General features: G+C 42.6%; 1 protein-coding gene across 1 annotated transcript in view; it reads right to left on the reverse strand.

The window, feature by feature from the left end:
• Window positions 1–21016, reverse strand: part of cicb (capicua transcriptional repressor b) — a 47188-nt gene extending 26172 nt beyond the window's left edge. Inside the window, 2 exon segments of the mRNA XM_088999413.1 lie at window positions 9222–12946; window positions 20772–21016. Coding sequence (XP_088855539.1) covers window positions 9222–12852 — 3631 coding nt within the window. The 5' untranslated portion in view covers window positions 12853–12946; window positions 20772–21016.
• Between the last annotated feature and the right edge of the window lie 943 nt (window positions 21017–21959).

Here is a 21959-nt window from a genome sequence, read left to right on the forward strand (position 1 = left end):
CCGCATGGTCGAACAGCATCACGGTGGCCGACGGACTAGTTTTCCACAACCCCTTTGAGTGCAGACGTGGTTTGCTATCGAGTGGAGTACTTTTACTATTATGGGACAGAAAAAGACCCCACCACAGGCTAGTGTTAAGCCGAAGAGGACACAAAAGAAAATTACGGTCGAGCAGAAGGAGATCATCAAAAAAAACACGAATGAGGTGTGCGTTTGTGTGACTTAGCGTCACAGTACCAGTATGCTAAGTCTACCATTGGCTAAGGGTGTTTCTGTGTTGTCTAAACAACGGTCTCAGGCAATAGAAGAGGTTGAAAATTTTCTGTTGATTTGGATTAACGAAAAGCAGCTAGCAGGGGACACTGTGAGTGAGGGTATTATTGCTGATAAAGCACGCCAACTTCACTCGGATATCATGAAGAGGCAACTACATCAACGACCACCACAAAGGTAAATAAAACGACTTTATTATACAGTACAATTTATTTTTTTTAATTACAATACATTAGCACATTTATTATACATAAAATAAGGTATATTTTGTGTAGATTTAAGTCTTATTTAGTATGAAATTATTTTTTATGGGGACCTGGGAATGGATTATTCTCATTTTTAATGGTTTCCTATGGCAAGCTAATAGACAGCAAATAGATAGCCAGCTAGGTAGCCAGCCTATTAGCTAGCCAGATAGCTAGCTAATAGACAGGAAATACATAGCAAATAGAATTTTGACTTCAAGATGGCGACACGATAGTGACTAGCTTTACAGCAGCTCCTGTATTTTGTTTTTCTACTTCTTCCTTTCCTTTCCTCTTTCTTTCATCACTTTGCTGCTGTGAAATGTAAATTAATCCGCTGTGAGACTAATAAAGGCTAATCCAATCCAATATCTTAATTAAAATGTACAATGTATAAAAGTAAAATAAAAATTGGATGGGAATACATTTGAATAAACTGACACAAAATTATCAATAATATATGTAGATAACAAGTTAAAAACAACAGAACTGTACTCGTGCAGTGATTCATCCGCATTCCACTAGAGGGAGCCCACATACACATACAGCAATTTGAGAATTGTCGGCCTTCCACACCCTCACTGCAGCTGTCTTTTCGTGCATTGCTTGGATCCTCTATTAAGAGACATCACAAGCCTGACGATCGCTCGCGTTTGTTCTACGAGCGCTAAAAAAAAACTTTTTCCTCTCACTCGTTACCTCCGCCAACCCTGGTGCGAGCCAGGTGCCACCTTCCTTCGCCCTCCCATCCAATCAGGCGCTCACCTCAATTCATCTTCAGCCCAACCACGACGCCTGCCGTTGACACGCTCCAATTATAACTCGCATGCGGCAATCCTTCGCTGTTACCGTGGCAACAGTGATCCACACTCGCGTCACCTCAGGTTTCATCGCCGGGGCGTTTTGGCTCTTATCGCATTGAATTTGGACATCGCTCGTACAGTCACTCAACTCAGCGGTGAAATGTTGTTATTTGTGGACCCCCCAGCTAGAACATTTTACCTTCGGTTGTTAGTTAAGAGACATTTGAGTGAAATAGAGTGTGATGGAGTGAGCAAATGAAATACCCGTATGTCAGATATAAGACATATTGATAGGAGTGGAGGGTACCCAGGCTGCCCTTAGCCATCCACCCTCAAGTAAAAATAATCTGTGGGGCACATGCAATGCTCCGGGTTCACCATATGGGGGCACTACTTGCCTGCAGATACATGGCCAATGGGATGAGTCTATCAGATACATTGGACAGGCTATACACAGACCCCCCCACCCAAAAAAAAAAAAAAAGATTCAATGACAAAGAGATTGGCAATATTTGGGACACGTGTGAGTGATTTCTGAAAACTTTGCAACGTCTCCTGACAGCATATTACAAACAGTTAAGAATTCATCTCTCAAATTATTATTATTATTATTTTTTGTTTGGTTCGGGGTGGCGGAAAGCAGTGGTACGATATCCAGATGTGCTTGTTGCTATGGCCGTTAAGGATATACAAGGGCTTTATAATGTGTTACGTAAAAAGCACGGGCCGATGGCGGGAGGAGGGAGTGAGCTGGGATGTTATTCCCGGGTATCCGTATCCGGGTAGACCAGGAGAGGAGAGAAAAAGAGGGAGGGAGGGGGGGGGGGCACTGCAGTGAGAGGAAGTGAAGGGTTAAAAAGAAAAACGGAGAGCGTTATTTTTCATGGTTGGTGAAAAGTGCACGTGTGTGACAAGTCGTGTGTGTGTGTGTGTGTGTGTGTGTGTGTGTGTGTGTGTGTGACATGCATAAGTTACACATTTGGAAAACCGGCATTGTAGTGAATTAGTCGCGAAGAGGCCATTTTGAATATCACCCTGGGGATCAAAGGTCACATTTAGCATGGAGTAAAAAAAAAAAACAAAACGGTATTTATTATTTGGGTGTAGAGTTGAACATGAAAGTGTTCATGGTGAGCGGAAGTTATGTGTCACCGAGTCGTTGGGCAGAAAAATCATTCATGTATTTAGGTATGTATTTATTTATTTATGTATGCATTCATGTATTTATGTATGTATTTATTTATCTGGGTATTTTGGGTATTTATTTTGGTATTCATTTATTTATTTGTTTATTTATTTATTTGTGCATTTATGTAATTATTTATAAATGTATGTGTATATGTATTTATTTATTGATTTATGTGTTCGTGCATTTATTTATTTATTTATTTATTTATTTATTTATTTATTTATTTATTTATTTATTTATTTATGTTGATTTTGTTCTTTGGCTATTTGTTTATTTAGTTGTGTTTTTGCAATTATTTATACATGTATTTATGTATTTTTTTAATTTCTTTATTTATTTGTGTGCTTGTGTATTTATATATTATGTATTTATTTGTTTATTTATTGTCTTATTTATTTATGTGTATTTTGTTCTTTGTCTATTTGTTTATTTATTTATTTGTTTATTGCGTGTTTATGCAATTATTTATAAATGTATGTATGTATGTATTTATTTATTTATTTGTGTATTTAGATATTTATGTATTTATTTGTCTATTTATTTATGTATTTATTTATTTTCTTGTTTATTTATGTTTATTTCTTTCTCAATCTATTCATTTATTTGTGTGTTTGTGTAATTATTTATAAACGTATGTGTTTATTTGTGTATTTGTGCGGTTGTGCATGTATATATTTATGTATTCATTTGTCAGTATATACTGTATTTTGTGTATAAAGTGCACATGGCACACCCCCAATGAATGGTGTATTTTCAAACTTTTCGGATTGGATTGGTTGTACCTTTATTCGTCTCGCAGTGGAGAAATTTACATTTCACAGCAGCAAAGTTATGAAAGGAAGGGGAAAGGAAAGAAAGAAGTAGAAAAACAAAATACAGGAGCTGCTGGAAAGGCAGCCACTCTCGCGGTGCCATCTTGAAGTCAAATATATGTATATCTACAGTATATATATCCATATATAAGGCGCACCGGACTATAAGGCGCACCTTCAATGAATAAAATAAGATAATATAGAAATATATGAATGTTTTCTAAATATAAGGCACACCTCATTATAAGGTCCTACAGTAGAGGCACAACTTCTTCTATGGGGGGTCGCTGACAGTAGTTATGAGAGCTGTTGTGGCTCAATATGACTTTACATATAAGGCGCAGGGTCATCTTTTGAAGAAAATCAAGGCTTTTGGGTGCACCTTGTACACTGAAAAATACGGTAATCACTTTGGTTAATCTTACCCAGATATGCAGTAATCTGGCCTCTGATGACCATCAAGGTCAGATTACTGGCTGACCTTAACGCCCCCTCTGTTTAAATGTGCTCAATACACACTCCTCACTTGCTACACGATGACTTTTAATCATCATACAAATATATATTTTTTTAATTCAATGAATATTAGTAATCATGGGAGAAAAAAAAATCATTTGCACCAGCGGTGGGGGAAGCTCTCACATCAGGATCCAGATCATATTTCAGAAAAAAATATCATACTCAATTGTTCGTTAGATAATCGCACTTTTCTAACATGTTCTCATCTGTGTTACACACACACGCGCACACGTGAGCACGTGTCATTCGATGACACACAAATAACGGGTAATTGTATTTACTGCCTCCGTCCGTGTCTTGTCAGTATTTCATTAGCTCCCGCTGAATTGTTTGCTTTGTTGCCATGGCAACAGACGTTGAGGCACTCGCGTGGACATCGTGGCCGGCACTCCGTGTTTGATGCCGGTTGCTCACGCATGCACGCGCACAAACCATAAAATAGGGTCTCATCCCTCAACTTGACGGCATTTTTTTGGACACCATTTTTTTGGACACCATTTTTTTCTTTTTTTAGACCAAGTTGGACAAAGACATTTTGTAACTTGTTAGCGTCGACTTTTAGGAGCCAGCACACACATATTTGACAGATCCTGCAAAAATTAAGCGGCGCTGCTTAGTCGATACACATACAGTGATACATCGGCTTACAAACTTAATTGGTTCCCAGAAAGTGTGTGTAAGGTGAAGAGTGTATCTTCCAAACATTAATTTTCCATAGGAAACCATTAAAGATGAGAATAATCCGTTTCCAGGTCCCCATAAATCATACATTTCTACCAAATAAGCCTTAAAGGCACTTTTTTTTCCTAACTGACATCAGAAAAACATTTCATTGCATTTAAAATACCCACAACACGCAGGCTGATATTTTTAGTCAAATGAAAAACACAAATAAAAATGACTTAAAGCGTCCCAAAACTGCCACAAAATGAGCTCGGAAGTGGGCAGATTCAGAAAGTCCTGCCCCCTTGTTCGTGACATCACTATTGGTCACACACTGATTTGCTCCAGAATCAAAACAATGGCTTCAGAGAGTTCAGATTCGGAGATGCTTTTTTCTTACTCATCCAGTTATGAATATGATTCAAATAGTTCTGAAGAGGAAAGCATTAATGTTTGCACTCGATTAAAGAAGTCCTTCCGTATCAATTTGAGCCATCTGGACTCCAATGTAGCGCCCAGAAAATGCACAAAATGGCGCACAAGCTCCGTTGGAAATGGGCTGATTCGTCCGCTGGGAATTTGTGTTAAATTACACCTTGATGTGTGTTACCGCAATTGGCTGCGACACACAACGATTCACCATCACGTTATTTATTTAGTTTTCCCTCTAATTTCACCATCAACATGATGTTTTCGGACCAAACAAAGTACCCAAAATGCATTGTGTGTCGCGGAAGGCGTTCCCTCCGCGACGTCACGTGGGGGATCGTCATCAACTCGAAAACAAGACTTCCTGAATATTCAGCGCGAGTCTTAAAATGTAAAATATAGCTATATGTGGTGGAATCTTTGTAATATACGCTCAGTAGAAATCATTTGAAGTGATTTTAAAAATTATGGACACAACTTGTCCGGAGGGGTCGGTTGTCCTTCAAAACTACACAAAGTATACCTTATTTTATGTATAATAAATGTGCTATTGTATTGTAATTAAAGAAATAAACTATACTGTATAATAAAGTCATTTTATATATCTTTGTGATGGTCCTTGATGTAGTTGCCTCTTGATGATAGCCGAGTGAAGTTGCTGTGCTTTCTCGGCGATAATACCCTCACTCACACTGTCCCCTGCTAGCTGCTTTTCGTTCATCCAAACCAACAGAAGTTTTTCAACCTCTTCTATTGCCTGAGACCGTTGCTTAGACAACATAGAAACACCTTTAGCCACACGTAGCAATGGTCGACTTAGCATACTGGTACTGGGACGCTAAATCACACAAACGCACACCTCATTCGTGTTTTTCAATGATCTCCTTCTTCTGCTCGACCGTAATTTTCTTTTGTGTCCTCTTCGGCTTAACATTAGCATGTGGTGGGGTCTTTTTCAGTCCCCAAAAAAGCAAAAGTACTCTGCTCATTAACAAACCATGTTTACACTGAGTGCACTCAGAGAAAGTGGGTATGGAAAAGTAGTCCGGCAGCCACGTTGGCGCTGTTCTGCCGTGTGGTTTGGTGTTCTTCCGCGGAAAACTACTCCGCCAGCCATTATAATAATAATACATTACATTTTAAGCGCCTTTCAAAGCTCTCAAGGACACTCGAGGACCATTGTGGCACTCCGCGTGTTTCCCGAGAACTAGTTCGTATGCCAAGATTATATTCTCACGAATTTAATGTTTGTAAAGCGAAAAGTTCGTTAGCAAAAGCGTTCGTATGCCGAGGTATCACTGTAAATAGATACAAAATTAAAAAAGGGTTCTGAGTAGTCAAGGAGTTCTTTGTTTTGGATACATAAAATGGAATGTGTTGGATTATGTTGCAAGGTCGGACCCGGAGGCGTTACTACACGGACCCGGTATGAGATTATTTTGACAAATGCTTCAAATTGAACCAGGATTTAGAGTACTGCGCTGACAAATCGCATGCATTGTATCTACTCCAACATGACACGAATCCCCCCCCACCCCTAAAAAAAACATTTGTTGGGAGAAGCTTTACGAGTGCCGAGGCAAACGAACGCAAAGGGAGGAAGAGTCCAAGGATGAAAGTGGTAGTAAAAACAGATTGCGTCGTGTTTTGAAACAAAAGCAAGTCAAGGTTAAAGTTCAGTGTTACAGTAATTCAGATGAAATTTCACAATAAAAATGTTAGGACTACTCAAAACTTGTTAATGTTATTTGATTTGATGGTGACAACAACAGATTGGTACTGAGTTATTAAATATGCTTTTTCTTGTTAACCCATTCACTGCCATTCCAGAATTTATTAGAGAATTGAAAAGTGTGATATGGAGCGCCGTTCCCGAATTTGTTCTGGTTTTGTTTTTTTCTTGTGGGGCGTAAAGCGCTGGTCAGACCTCTGGCAATGTTTTTCCCTTCCACAAGGCGGCAGCATTTCCCTTTTTTCCATGTTAGCGCTTTGTTACAGCTTCAGCTGTTGTTAACTCATTCGCTGCCAGACATGTGCAAAAATGTGTCCACTCCAGTGCCAGGGTTTTTGTCATTGTCACTCGAATTGAAGGAGCAACAGAATATTGAGTTTTAGGACTACAGTTAATTCCTAAATTATATGGGTCTGAAGTTATCGGCATTTGAAATGATGGCGGCTGTCCAAAATACAATGCAATACATACCTATTCCTGCGCCAACGTTCACTCAACCCAGAAGTAACTCAAATAGATGGAAAGCGAGCTAGCTAAATAGCTATTACACTAATTTGACCCATTTGAACACACCCAATACATCTTAATTTATATTGCGCTTTCTCAACAGCTACAGCTGGAACAAAGCGCTTCACATAAAGCCCAGGTGGCTGCCGCTGCTCACCCAAAGAAAAACTTTGACTGGAAAGTCTCTTGAAAAGCGCTTATAAATGAAATATATTATTATTATTATTATTATTATTATTATTATTATTATTATTATTATTGGTTTATATAGTGCTTTACATTGTCATCAAATGGAGAGTATAGTTTTTGCTTTTTTGAATGTTGCTGTGCCGATGACCATTTTGTGTTTGGGCATCTTTTACTGAGCGAGTTGCTTGTTCTGTAGCCACAAAGGAACATAAGTCTTCATGTGCCGGTCCGAAGCCCGGACAAATACAGAGGGTTGTGTCAGGAAGGGCATCCGACGTAAAAGCTTGGCCAAAACCAACATGCGGATCAAACCTCTGAAGATGGAGGACACTGATTTGCTGTGGCGACCCCTTGAAGGGAAAAGCCGAAAGGAAAAGAAGAAGATAGTGCTTTAACAACAGCTGAAGCTGTAACAATGCGCTAACATGAAAAAAATGGAAATGCTGGACCCCTTGTGGAAAAGAAAAAAACATGTCCATAGCAATTTATCGGCATGAAAAAACAAAAAACAAATTCGGGAATGGCGCTCTATATCGTATTCTCAATTCCCAAATAAATTCGTGAATGGCAATGAATGAGTTAAAGCGCTATATAAACCAATATTAGTATTGCACTGTATTTTTTTCTGATGAAAGAAGAGAGTCTAAGGTTTCTTACGCTGCATTGAATGTTTACGTAGTTATAAAACTCTGTGAGTCCTGGAATTTGAGTGAAAATGACAACAACCCTGGCACTTGGAGTGTACACATTTTTGCACATCGTCTGGCACTGAATGAGTTAAGATCTAATTGACGACGTCTGCTATATGTGATGCACAACTACCCACCACACGCTCTCACCACAACCATTTCTTTTCCTCGGCTTTCTAAACGCACGCAGAGGCTATATGCTACGTTTCTCAGTCGGTATTGGAAAAAAAACACCCACGTACGTGACACCCGCTCAAATCCCGTCAAAGTAATCGCACATATACACGGGCAAGCATGCGTGATCGGGCATAAAGGGACGCTATTGATCCATTGGGCATCCTTTCAGCCGCATAAAAAGTGGCTGTGAGGCGGGAGCATACACTCAAAATGACAGCGTTCCTCTTTCCGTCGTGCGCCTCTATAGTAGCCTAACGTCCATCCGACGCCCGAAGCGCCCCCTGCTTGAAGTGAATGGTACCATCGACATACGGGGCATCGCATGGTAGTTTGTTTTACTGGTAAGCCAACGTGCCCATATGAACTAATTTGCTGCCATTCCCGAATTTGCTCGGGTTTTGGTTTTTCTTGTTTGGGTGCCGATAAAGTGCTGGTCAGACCTCCGGCGAAGAATTTTTTTTTTCACTTCCACAAGGGGGCAGCATTTGTCTTTTGTCCATGTTAGTGCTTTGTTAAAGCTTCAGCTGTTGTTAAAGCGCTATATAAATCAATATATAGCTCAGATAACTCCAGACCTAGATAATTTAGGAATTAACTATTTTATTCTGATGAAAGAAGAGAGTCTACGGTTCCTTATGTTGAACTGAATGTTTATGTAATCCTAAAATTCAATATTCTGTTGATCCTGGATTTCGAGTGAAAATGACAAAGACCCTGGCACTGGAGTGGATAAATTTTTGCACATCGTCTGGAAGTGAATGAGTTAATCTGTATTGTGTATATATGAGGAACACATCTGAAAGTTTTCTTTTTTCCTTCTCACGATATGATTTGGTATGAAAAGTATTTCCGAGAAAATTTCAACATCCGTTTAGCATCGTTAATTTGGAATTCATTCCTGATTCGTTTCAGACAATGTATGCGGGGCAACTTTCACTACTGCAAAATCCTTCAACGTCATGTGAACCAAAACAAAAACAGTAAGCGGTCTCACCTGTGCCGGGTCGCCCCATGATGATGTCCTTTCGTGGCGCGGGGTGATGGCTCTCCACGGGCAGGATCAGGGGTAGCAGCGCCGTAGGGGAAGGGTGGCAGGGGACAGGCTGTTGCACCTCTCTCTCAAAACCACAGGCCTCCCCTCGCTCCCCGGAGATGTCTGGAAGAGGCCCGCAGACCGTTGTGCTGACGGTGACGGAGAGGGCCTGCAACGCGGCGGCGTCGGGGATGTCCGACGTGGGGAAGGAGGACGGAGAAGGGGACACGAGGAGCAAAGTTGGGGCTGGACTTCGCAACAGGACGGTTCCGTTGGGAACTGGGGCTGCAGCGGCGTTGAGGGGTACGGGAACCTGGAGGCCGGAAATCGGTTGCGGTGCGAAGGTGGTGACGTTATTGTCTTTGGATAAAGGAGGTTCGACCGCCCCATTCTCTTCACTTCTTTTTCCCAAGGGACACTCGATGAATTTTGTCAGGGGGACGTCAGGATTCCTCACTATGACAGGGGAGTCTCGTAAGTTCTGCTGGGTCACGGGGACCACGCGACGAGGCCCTCCGTCAGGAGTCAGAGGGGACGGAGGTGTCTGGGAAACGAGCAGAGGCGGAGGGGAGGCGGCTGCGGAGGACAGGGGCCTGCCGGACGAGGGTGGGGTGGCACCCCTCGGCCTAGAAAAGGTTGGGGTTGGGGTGTGCGATGACGGGGACAGGACTCTGAAAGAGTTGTGGTCGCTGTGGTCCTGCTCTGTCTTGGGCGTGTGATTGTGGTGGTGTAGGAGCAGGCACGGCGCAGGGGGGGCATCTGGCTTTCGTTTACTGGGACTCATTGGCACCGTGAACGTCAGGTTGCTGTGGAACGTCGGCTGGATGCCTGAAGTGTGTCTCTCTCGTTCCCCAACCCCCGCTGGGGTGGTCGGCTTGGCGCCCCCTCCCCCTCCTCCCCCCGTGCCGCTTGGCTGCCTGTGCCGACGATGTTGAAGGACCGGGGAGGCGGTAATTGGGGAAAAGTTTGCCGGCCTGAAGCCAAGCAGCGGGGAGGGTGATGGGGAGGGAGCCGGGGAGAAGGGGGATTGGTTGGAGGTGGGCGAAAAGGACGGGGTGCCGGATCGGGAGCTTCCCAGAGATACCAACATGGTGGCCGCCTCGCACTCGTCAAAGTCAAAGCGTGCCGATAAGTCGTGGGGGAGGACAGAGGGAAGAAGCAAGCGGGGTCTGGAGTCTCCCCTGCTACTCGTCTCGCTGCTCTCCCTTGACGTGTCGTCCCATTCAAACTCACTGCTGGCTCTGCCCCGCAGGTCGGACGGCGTCACGGTTCCAGAACTGCTGCCCCCACCGACTCGCTCCGTTCCTCCGGCGGCCTCCATTTCCTTGGTCCTCATCGACAGGTGTCTGGAACAGTAACCGCGACGCTGGGACTCTTTCATGCAGCCCTCCCTGGAGCACAGCCTCCTCCATTGCTTGCCGTTGAATTTTTTACGAATGCCATTTTGGGTGCACACCACGTCCCCCTTCTTGTACTTCTGAGCCAACGAGAGCGGCGTCCTGGAGCGGGAAGAGGTACAGGAAGCGCCTCCGGCGGACAAGGGTGTAGTGGTCTGACTGGGATTGATCTTGGTAGGAGGTAGATTTGGCACTGCGTTGTTTGTTTCGCAACCGAGTACAGCGGGTGAAGGTGGAGGCTGGGGGTTGACCAGGGTGGAGAAATTAGGGGGGTCCAAGCCCCTCTGCACAGTGAGGTGAGGTGAGGACGGGTGTAAGTTACTGGACTTGGAAATGATATTTCTGTGCTGTGACACGGTGGAGTTCGTCTTGGGTGTGGGGGACATGTTAAGACGAGACACCTCAACGTCTTCTTCTGGGACTTGTTTGGGTTTTCCTGCGTCAGGATGGACGCCGGTGGACCCCCTACTCGGAGGAACGGTTGAGGGATGAGGAGGCGCATGTACATCTCCATAGGGATGCCCCACGGCAAGTCTTTGGTTGGACAATCCGTGGCTAAGCCTCGCTCCCCCTCCCAGAACCCCCATTCCACTACTCAACTGGCACACCTCTCTCTCCACCTCCATCTCCTCCCTCCATTCCCTTTCTTCTCTCTCCCTGTCGCGTTCTCTCTCCCGCACTCCACCACCTTCCAAGTGCGGGACTTCCCAGGGAGGGGTTAGCAGTCTCAGACTCTGCCGAGAAACCCAAACCGCCTGAGCTTTACTTTGATCTCCCCCCTGACGGCCACCAATCAAGATCTCGCAGTCTTCACTTAGAACCACCTGGTAGGGGAACGAGACACCTGGGTGAGGGTCCACCTGAGAGACGACCCCTTCCCTGTACAGCAAAGGACCTCCTTCCTCTCCGCCAAATGGCACGCACACTTTAGTACTAACAGCAATGGGCGACATTCCGGGTGGCGGTGCATCCAAAACTAATTCGACAACACTTTCGGATCCTGATACTGTCGTCACGGTTCCGCCATCAAAAGGATATTTCACAATCGCATCCTTTCCTTGCAGCTGGACTTCGACCGCGCCCCCGCGTACCTCCCTTACCACACCAGGTCTGAACACCAGGGGCATTGGGCACGGGTCACCCCCCTTGAACGCGCGCTGTCCCGCGGTGCCGACGCTGCTCTCTGTGGTGCTTCTTATCTGGCGAGCCAAGACTCTCTGGTTTTTCAAACCTTTGGCGAGTGCTTCAACAAGCCCGGCGGTATCGCTGACTCCTTTGGGCGGCGAGTTCAGAAAGGGGGGTGGGGTCTTTCGGTTCCGTGGCCCGCTTGATTGCATCACGTCGACATCGGCGGAGTGCTCACTGGCTGAGTCGGTGGAGGACGAGCAAATTGAGTTGGATGGCCCCTCCACCTGGGCTTCTTTTTCCTGGGGGTCTACACTCCTGACAGTCCTGCTATCCTCAATGGGTTTACTGATCGCTTGTTGAACCGATGACCGATTCCCTGAGCAAGCGTTGCTTCTGCTATTTAAAGCGCTATTGGCCGCGCTAGTGATATTTTTTATCACGTTTACGCTAGCATCTGTTTTTGTATGACTAATCTTGCCGCAGTTCTTCAGATGATTGATAGTCGGATGCCCACCGTCGCCGATTTTGCTATTGCTATTGCGCGAAGTGCCGCCTGCGGCTGCGGTGCTGGAGGTAGGAAGGGCGGCTGGGTGAGCGGCGTTGTTGGCAAAGTGCTCGTAAGTGTATTTCTTTTTGGGAACGCGAGCTTTGAACGTGGCCGTTTTTCTGCTGGACACAGAAGACGGGCCGGGGTTGTGGTTGGCGGCGAGGGGCCTCGCGGCCCCGCTTTGTGAGGTAGGGGATGCTACGGAGTCGGCGGACGCAGTTTGGCACGCCGTCACGTCTTTCGCTATCTTTGCCGCGTCCTTATCGACTGACTCAGTCGGTTTCCCCGGCTCGGTCAGCTCTCCCTTCATGGGGCTGTCGCTGTCCACCGTCACCTCCCGGTGAAGGTCGCCCGCCGCGGAAAAAGTGCTAGTTGTGCTCTGCGGGGTTTGGCCGGGGGCCTCCCGCTTAATTCTTTTGGGGTCTTTCTCTAGAGGGGGTTTGGTGCCCGCTCTCCGTCGCCCCCCTCGGCCTCGGATTGACGACGGGGACCGGCCCCGTTGTCTCTTGAGAGGACTCATTTCTTTGTCGATGGAGATCTGTGCGACGTTCCTCTTCGCTCTCAGCGTCTCCTTGAAGGCACTTCTGTCTTGGCGTTTTCTCTGTATTGCCCAGCTAGAAGGGAAAGAGACACACACGGTTATTTTAAATCATAAATCATGCATCCATTATTCTACTGAGGATTCTGTTTGAGATATTGGATTGGATTGGATTGGATTTGCCTTTATTAGTCTCTCAGTGGAGAAATTAAATGTATTATTATCACTATTTTGAGCAAAACATACTCATATTTACAACATGCATATGCAAACACAGTACCGACTCTGTATTTTCTACTTAAAAGCTGTGCTGCTCTCAAACCTAAAAACAAGCAAACACTGACATCTGCAGGGATCTGTCAGTCATTACGATGGTTGACAAACTACAACTCTACAGAAACTTTGGTACATGGTAGCAAGAAACGTGTTGTAGACACACACACACACAAACTAAACTAATACCAACAAGCGTCGAAGGGAGAGAAAAGGAGTGAAAACATGACAGGAGAGGATTCACAAACTGTGGGTACCCTCAGTGGTCTTTTAACAAATGTCAAAAGGAAAGAATAGGGAATGAAACCAAAAATTTGGGAGATACTAAAAGGAGAGGAGTAGCAGTACCTTACATTGTAGAGTTTCTGAAAAACTACAGAGTCCTTTGGCAACACAAAATTCCTACTTATTTCAAACCGATAAACACTTTAGGGCAAAAATTAGTGCATTCAAAAGATAGGCTGCCAAATGAAAAACACATTGTACAAATGAAGATTGTAAAGAGCAATACATTGGGGAGACTAAACAAATTCTCAAAAAAAGACTATCGACATCGCAGGGATAATACTAGTGGGCCTCAATCTGCAGTACATATGCACCTAAAAGCTAGCAACTACTCATTTGACGACATTGAGGTTAAAATCTTAGCGAAAGAAAATAGATGGTTTGAAAGGGGAGTAAAATAAGCTATTTTCATAAAACAGCAAAACCCTTCACTAAATCGCCATGGTGGTATATATAATGTACATAGGGCCAAAGCTACCAGCAAAAATGTTTAGTTCGCTGACGAAACCTCTTGAATAAGAAGCGAAACGTCCGACACCTTCAAAGAAATACAGATGACGGCTGAAGAAACCTTTTCATCGATGGACCACTCCTGTACGACTGAGACCTTACACACACACACAAACACACAAAGCTAAAGTCTCATACTATAGGTCGCCGGATCTCCTTTGAGCTCCTTTCACATGTGACGGGGTGGACTGGGGACGGTGGGGGTGCATTTTTTCTCACGCTAGGCTCTAAAGCTACGTCTTTAAACTCAGCGTCGCAACAAGAAAGTGGTTATTTAGCTTCCCATCAGGGAGGGAAAGTAGATGGCGGCGGCCCTGAGTGAGGTCACCCAACAACAGGAGTGTGCGAGGGGGCGGTAGAGGTGGCGACGTGCGGATGTTTGTTAAAAGCGTTCTGGAGTACTCGCTGGGAATTTCCATAGCCTCGCTCTCTTTTTCTCTGACACACACTTTGGAGCATTCCCCACTCGTCTTTCGACTCCAAATATTTTGTAAGCTAAATTGGAATAATGTGAGGAGCAATGGTGGACATTATTTTATTTATTTTTTTGGCACGTGATGCAAATCCGGACTGTGTCGACACACAAGCTTGTGCTATCGTCGACAAAATTGTAGACCTCCTCTTTATAATTACAACCCGCTACAAAGTATACACTGAGTGCGTACACACATTTGCATAAGGTGACCTTGTTGTCAACGACGACATAAAACGCCACGTATCGCAAAAATTAATTCAGTTTGTCATAAAAAAAAAAAGAGCAAAATGTCTTTTTGACCCAATTCATCAGAAACAAAGATTGTCATTTGCATGTTTTTTCGGGTATTGGAATACTAATTTTTAATTTTGCACTAATTTTGGTGCGATTGCAAAATTGAAACATACTAAAATTAATAAATACTAAAATAAATAAGTGTGCTATTCATGGTGGATGCAGAAAATGTACTTTAATTATAATGACGTGCTATTAAAAATATATACAGTATATATATAAATTGCATTTTCTGTGTAGCTTTATCTCTTGTTTCTATTCATAATTGTATTTCATTTATTATTGTATCGATTTTTAATTGTTCATAATTGTTTCTATTTATAATTGTATTTTATTTATTATTGTATCTAGGTCTATGCTTGTCTGTGACTGTAATGTGTCCTTGAGAGCTTTGAAAGGCACTTGACATACAATGTATTATTATTATTATTATTATTATTATTATTATTATTATTATTATTATTATTATTATTATTATTATTATTATTATTATTGTTGTTATTATTATTATTATTATTATTATTATTATAATGTTATAACTTAACAAGAAATAATAATAATAATCTGCTTACAAGAGGAAAAAAAGTCATTTTTAACTATAAGGGTTGCGGAGGAATCGGGTCACAGTGATGGAATTGGAAAGTTGAAGAGGGACAAGAAAGTTTAAAACGTTTTGCAGATACTCAAACAAGATTACATTTTTCAGAAGAAATATATTTTTCTTTCCATTTTTAACTCGAGGACCCGTCATATTATATTTTGGGTTTCATAATTTTGAAAAAGAGGAAAGAGAAAAGGACATTTTTTTGGACCTTGTGATGTTTTAACTACTTGCAAAATTTAGTCATGCAAAATTGCAACTATAATAATAATAATAATAATAATAATAATAATAATAATAATAATAATAATAATAATAATAATAATAATAATATATTTCATTTAAGAGTGCCTTTCAAAACTCTCAAGGTCACTTTCCAATCAAAGTTTTTATTTGGGTGAGCAGCGGCAGCCACCTGCGCCAGCGTTCACTCAACCCGGAAGTAACTCAAATAGATAGAAAGCGAGCTAGCTGGCTAATATATAGCTAATAGATAGCTAGCTAGATAGCTATTAAGCTAATTTGACCCATTCGAACACACCCAATACATCTTAATAATACATTTCATTTGTAAGCGCCTTTCAAAACTCTCAAGGTCACTTAACAGTCACAGGGTGAATTTTTCTGTGGGTGAGCAGCGGCAGCCACACGCGCCAGTATGGAAGTAACTCAAATAGAAGAGTAATACAAATAGATAAAAAGCTAGCTCGCAAAGTGAATAGACTTAGCACAATATTTCTTACTAATGTCTACATAAACAAAATGTATATCGCGCTTTCACAACAGCTACAGCTGTAACAAAGCGTTTCACATAAGAGTAAATATAAAGCAAAATAATAAATGTAATGAACATAATATGAGTAGGTTTGACCAGATGACGGAAATGGTACATTTTAAAATATTTATTTAATGTAATTTCATTGTTTACCTAGTAATCATCATCAACCAGTAAATAATTTTGTATAAGATGACTTGCCTGTTCCATTAAAAAACATTAAAATAAACAATACATTTTGAGCCTTGTTACTTTATTTTGGTTTACATTGGCAAGGGTTAAAGTTTGACCCCGGAACAGAAAAGAAAAGAAGAAAGAAAAGAAAACACACACACACAGACAATTTTAAAACACACTAACTCTCCTCCAATTCTTTTTGGTGTATTTATTTGTTATTTAGGTTTTTTTTTTTGTTCTTTCGACTTCCCGCGCGGCGAGAGTGGCTGCCTTTCCAGCAGCTCCTGTATTTTGTTTTTCTACTTCTTTCTTTCCTTTCCACTTCCTTTCATAACTTTTCTGCTGTGTGACTTCCGGGTAGAGTGAACGCTGGTGCGAATGGTTGCCGCTGCTCACCCGCACAAAAAAAAGTTCTTATCCCGTGACTGTAAAGTGTCGTTGAGAGTTTTGAAAGGTGCTTCGAAATCAAATGTATTATTATTATTATTATTATTATTATTGGTAATACATATCTTTTTTTTGTCCAATGTTTCTCCTCCCACTTGCACAAAATCTAAGTAAGAGATGATCAAGGTATTAAGACTGAGAACCAACGTAACGCTACCGTGATCAGACAGAAAAAAAAATGGCAGACTTATCGTTTCCATGACATTCGACCGGACATACGGCGCCGGGATAAACAATTGCTACCTCGACGTCCTTTCAACACGTCAAACTTTACGCAGCCATTGAAAACGCTTTCTCTCTCTCTCTCTGCTTCTCCCTTAGCGGAATTTACTGTGCGGTCATGAACGTCCATTGTCTCTCTCTTGCGCACACACACACACGCACACACACACATACAGGTTTCCCGAGACGAATCAAAAAGAAGTAGTTTCAGTGTACTCCATACATAATAAGAAACAATTTCTAAATATACATGTGGAAATGTACATTTTTGTAATTATTATTAATCAACACAACAGTGTGTGTACAATATCGCTAACTGCCCTACTTTTAGGCCCAAGCATAATCCTCATCTAAAAGGTCATAGGTCACAATTTATGGCACCTGGACATTCAATCCAGCCTACCATGCAATTTTAAAAACAAATAAATTCACTAAATTCTTTATATATCAATGATTCGTCCATCAGCCGCACTGTATTTTCAATAGGTTTTAGGTCAAGGTTTAGGCACAGACGCTATTCTATTTGTTGATTGGAATACTGAATGCTTCCAAGCTGACATTTTATATTTGTGTTACATATCGTATTTTATGTTTAGTTCCTCTTAGTTAAACCTAAAGTTCGTAATCTGTGACAAGCAAGATGTTACGATCAATTAGGTATGACGCTCGGAGGATAGAAAATGAGGATGATTTTATGAATATTCTGTTTATTATTTTGCTTTGTGTTGACTATTATGTGAAGCGCTCTGTTACAACTGCATCTGATGTGTAAGTGCTATATAAATTAGGATGCATTGTATTGTTGCCCATTTATAATTTGTATTTTATTTATTGTATTTCATTTGTGATTGTATTTTATTTATTATAGTACCTATGCTTGTCTGTGACTGTAAAGTGTCCTTGAGAGCTTTGAAAGGCGCTTAAAATGTCATGTATTATTTTTATTGTATTGTAATGATTTGTATTGTATTGTATTGTATTGTATTGTATTGTATTGTATTGTATTGTATTGTATTAGATTAGATACATTTCATTTATAAGCGCCTTTCAAAACTCTCAAGGACACTTTACAGTCACAGGATATTGTATTTGTTTTTAGAGATCCTAAACATGGCCGCCACTTAAAAAGTCACCAATTTTAGTGATCAGCACGAACTTGCATGGACATCTCTAGCATCACAGGTGGTACAAAAATTTTAATTAGAAACATTTACAAAATCAAGCAGGAACTATGCCTGACATTGAACAGGAAGTCGGCCATTTTGGATCAAAGCAGACATTTTGAGCAATTCTCAAACTTTGGTTTTGCCCAAATACGCCTCGTTCAGAACAAGGAAGTATCCCGGTCTTAAAGGTGACGCTGAATCGGAAAATATTTTTTTTTTTTCTTAAACAATTATTATTTAAAAAAAAGGGAGATGTGTTCTAAGGGTGATTCCATCTGTCTGTCACATCTCAAGGACCCTCACCTAGAAAGGAACAAGAAGATAGCCATTTTGATTTGAAGTGGTCAGAGTTTGGGTAAATTCCAGCATACGTGGAGTAGGGTTGAACCAAAATGAGCTACGAGGTATTCTCGATCATTTGAGCCCAGGAAATAATCAGCCCTTTCACCAAACAGCTGAAAGTTGAATTAACCTGTGAATCCACCCATTGCTGTTCGAACTGAATCATCACTTTATGTTCAAGTTAAGCCTTTGGAAATATTTTTTTTCTGGGAATAAAACCTGCCTCGTTTTTGATGAACACTTGGGCCTGCTATGCGACTGTAGTTTAAAGGACAACCGACGCCTCCGACAAGTTGTGTCCATAATTTGTAAAATCACTACAAATGACTTCTACTGAGCGTATTTTACAAAGATTCCACGGCATATAGCTGTATTTTACGTTTTAAGACTCGCGCTGAATATTCAGGAAGTCTTGTTTTCGAGTTGGTGACGAGTTTTCGAGTTGGTGACGATTCCTGACGTGACATCACGTCAGGAACGCCCCTGACCGAGAAAGCGACACACAATGCATTTTGGGTACTTTGTTTGGTATGAAAACATCGTGTTGATCCGTGTTGATGGCGAAATTAAAAAGAAAACACATAAATAACGCAATGGTGAATCGTTGTGTGTTGCACCAAGACTACTATTCGATACTAGTTGACACAAATTCCCAGCAGACAAATCAGCCCATTTCCAACAGAGCTTGGGCACCATCTTGTGCATTTTCTGGGAGCTACATTGGAGTCCAGATGACTCAAAATGATACGGAAGGACTGCTTTAATTGATTGCACATTGATGCTTTCCTCTTCAGAACTATTTGAATCATTTTCATAACTGGATGAGTAACAAGAAAGCGTTTTCTACGAATCTGAAGCCATTGTTTTGATTCTAGAGCAAGGCAAGATGTCCTGGCATGATGTCACGAACAAGGGGGCGGGACCTTCTGAAACTCGCCATTTCCGAGGTCATTTAAAGGGGCACTTTAAGTCATTTTTATTGGTGTTTTGCATTTGACTAAAAATATCAGCCTGCGTGTTTTGGGTACTTTAGATGCTATAAAACGTTTTTCTGATGTCAGTTAGGAAACAAAAAATGGTGTCGGTTGTCTTTTAATGCTGGCCGTTATTCTGGTGCTTGCTGAAGTTTCGCTTTGAAAAGTACTGCCAGGGCTTGTCTTTCGCTTCTTGCAGCTTTTAGAATTTCACTCATAGTGGATGTGGGGGGACAGCTTTTGCCTTAAAGTGGGTCACACACAAGACGCAAGATGTGATGAAACATAATGCCATGACCAAATTTGACACGGTGAATGTTCATTTTTGATACGTTGTGAGCATTTCGGGGCTTGACAGGCCACATTTGAATCCTCATTGGGGTCCGTTACAGACCCACCCGCCTGGTTCTGATTGATCCCAGGTCCTTGTTTGGGGGAAGGGCGGACAAAATATTTGTCATGGACATCAAGTTCCATGCAAAAATTGAGACAAAAAAAACAGATCCAAAAGAAGCTGCGTAATTGGGATGATACTATCACGACACCATTTGCTGTGATGGTGGAGATGCAGCAGTAAAAGCCAATAGCTCGAGTACTACTATCATGTTTGACTCAAAGGCCAGCTCGTAAATAATATTTTAAAAATCAAGTCAAGTGACGTTTTTGGGGGGATGGCAACAGGACAGATCGATTCCTATCTCTTGAACACTATAAAGTCACTTGCTTTCATGTTATTAAACCAATTGTACTTTGACAAAAAAATGTCAGCTAGCTGCTCGGTTGTAAAATCCTTCGTAGTACGCACGACTTAGTACTACATAACAACGACGACGAAGACGACGACCAGGCTAAAACCGGTCGAATTAGTATGTTATTCATCACGCTACGTCTCCCGTTCGCCGTTAATCAACTAAAAGCAAGGATAAAGAAAGAAGTTCACAAAATGTCCCGTCGTTGTGATTTTTAATTCGGACCGCAGTGCCGCGAAAAGAGGTCGACGTGTTTTTCGACTCGACGCCAACACGGAAAATGTGTCGGAAAAAAAGTAGCGAAATTCCATCATAATGTTGTAATAAAGACGTAGTGGTCTTCTGATTTGTATCGGCCGTCATGTTTATTCGTGGTGTGACATTTTCAGAAAGTTTTAAAGCTTGTTGTTCAATGCGTGTACGTGCTTATATGTGTGTATGACAGTCCTCCGCCTCCCTCCCCTCGTCCTGCCCGCTGAGCGGTTCGCTTCTCCGGGCAGAACAAGAACAACAACCCGGCAGTGTGTCATCTTATCCCCCACCTCGTCAAAGGAAGCATTTCAATCGGCTGAGCTTTGTAGTCTCCCTGCGCTAACTTAGTTTGAACTCACCCGAGCGGAGCTTGTTTCCTCTTCAGCACGGACGAAAGAAAAAAAAAGATTTATGGTCTTATTTGGTGGATGAGCCAGTCCGCACGGCACCCGTTAACATCCCTTCGGCTGTCGACTGGGAGAGACGTTCAAGTCCCGGAGACGAGTTACTTTTCCCTCCCGTCAAACATCACCATGACCCCCGCACTGAAACTCCAACGAGGATACGCTCGTAAGTATCGCTCGTCTCTTTTCCACTACAGTCACAAAATGGTGAATGAACTGAACCACTAACAGCTGGCCGCAGCGGCCAATCGGAACTCACTGACAGGTACAGTATCCAACAGGCGGCGGTGTTCCGAGATGAGGGGGCGTGGCGAGCTGTCAAGATCCACTTGATTGACGGAGGACGCCAGCCAATAGCGGTGACCGTTCTCTGGCAAACCGGTGTCCCGTCCCAAACTTTACAGTAACCAATGAGAGCCCTGGGAACCATAGGAACAGCAAGAGGAAGGGCTGAGGGGCGGTACTACACAAATGAGGCCAATAGTGTGGCACTAACACTCCCTCCACTTTGTGAGAACCAATATATTCACTATAATTAACAGTGGCAGACGAGGACACTGTGATAATGCATGAAATAAAAGGTGTAACTGCACCGGCATTTTACACAGTTTCCTGTTGAATCTACAATTAGTTGGTGCGAACACCGCTCTGTTGTTGAAGGACGTGACTTCCTGCCCTTCCCTAGGTTTTTTTACTCTCTCAGCAACAGAACACCGCTTTCAACGGCGCTCAAGCCAATCAACACGAGGCACAGGCTTTAGGTTCTGCCATTCGCCCCGCCCACTCCACACAAAGTGAACGAGGCTGGAGCACAGCGCCCTCACCGCAGCGGTAGGCGATTGGCCAGCCGCACCAAGTGCTCTTGGCCAATGGCTGCATGGAAGAGTGACGTCACTGGGAGTGTTGCCACCAGCTGGTCGGCGGGGGCGTGGCCTAGCGTTAACTCATTTAACCTCTTTGTAAATTGTACGAAGATGATTGAAACATTCTAGACACGACGCGTTTTTATTGATGATTTTTTGCAAGTAAAGGAACGGCAACGACGCGAGTCCCTGAAGGAACACAGAGTGACATAAAGGCAGATGTTACATAATCGCCTTTCTGTGTGTAGGATGGACTGGGACAGACGGTAGCGCCCCCTGT

This window comes from Hippocampus bargibanti, linkage group LG06 (genome assembly GCF_051943395.1).
Source record: "Hippocampus bargibanti isolate YZ-2025 linkage group LG06, ASM5194339v1, whole genome shotgun sequence".
NCBI lineage: Eukaryota > Metazoa > Chordata > Actinopteri > Syngnathiformes > Syngnathidae > Hippocampus > Hippocampus bargibanti.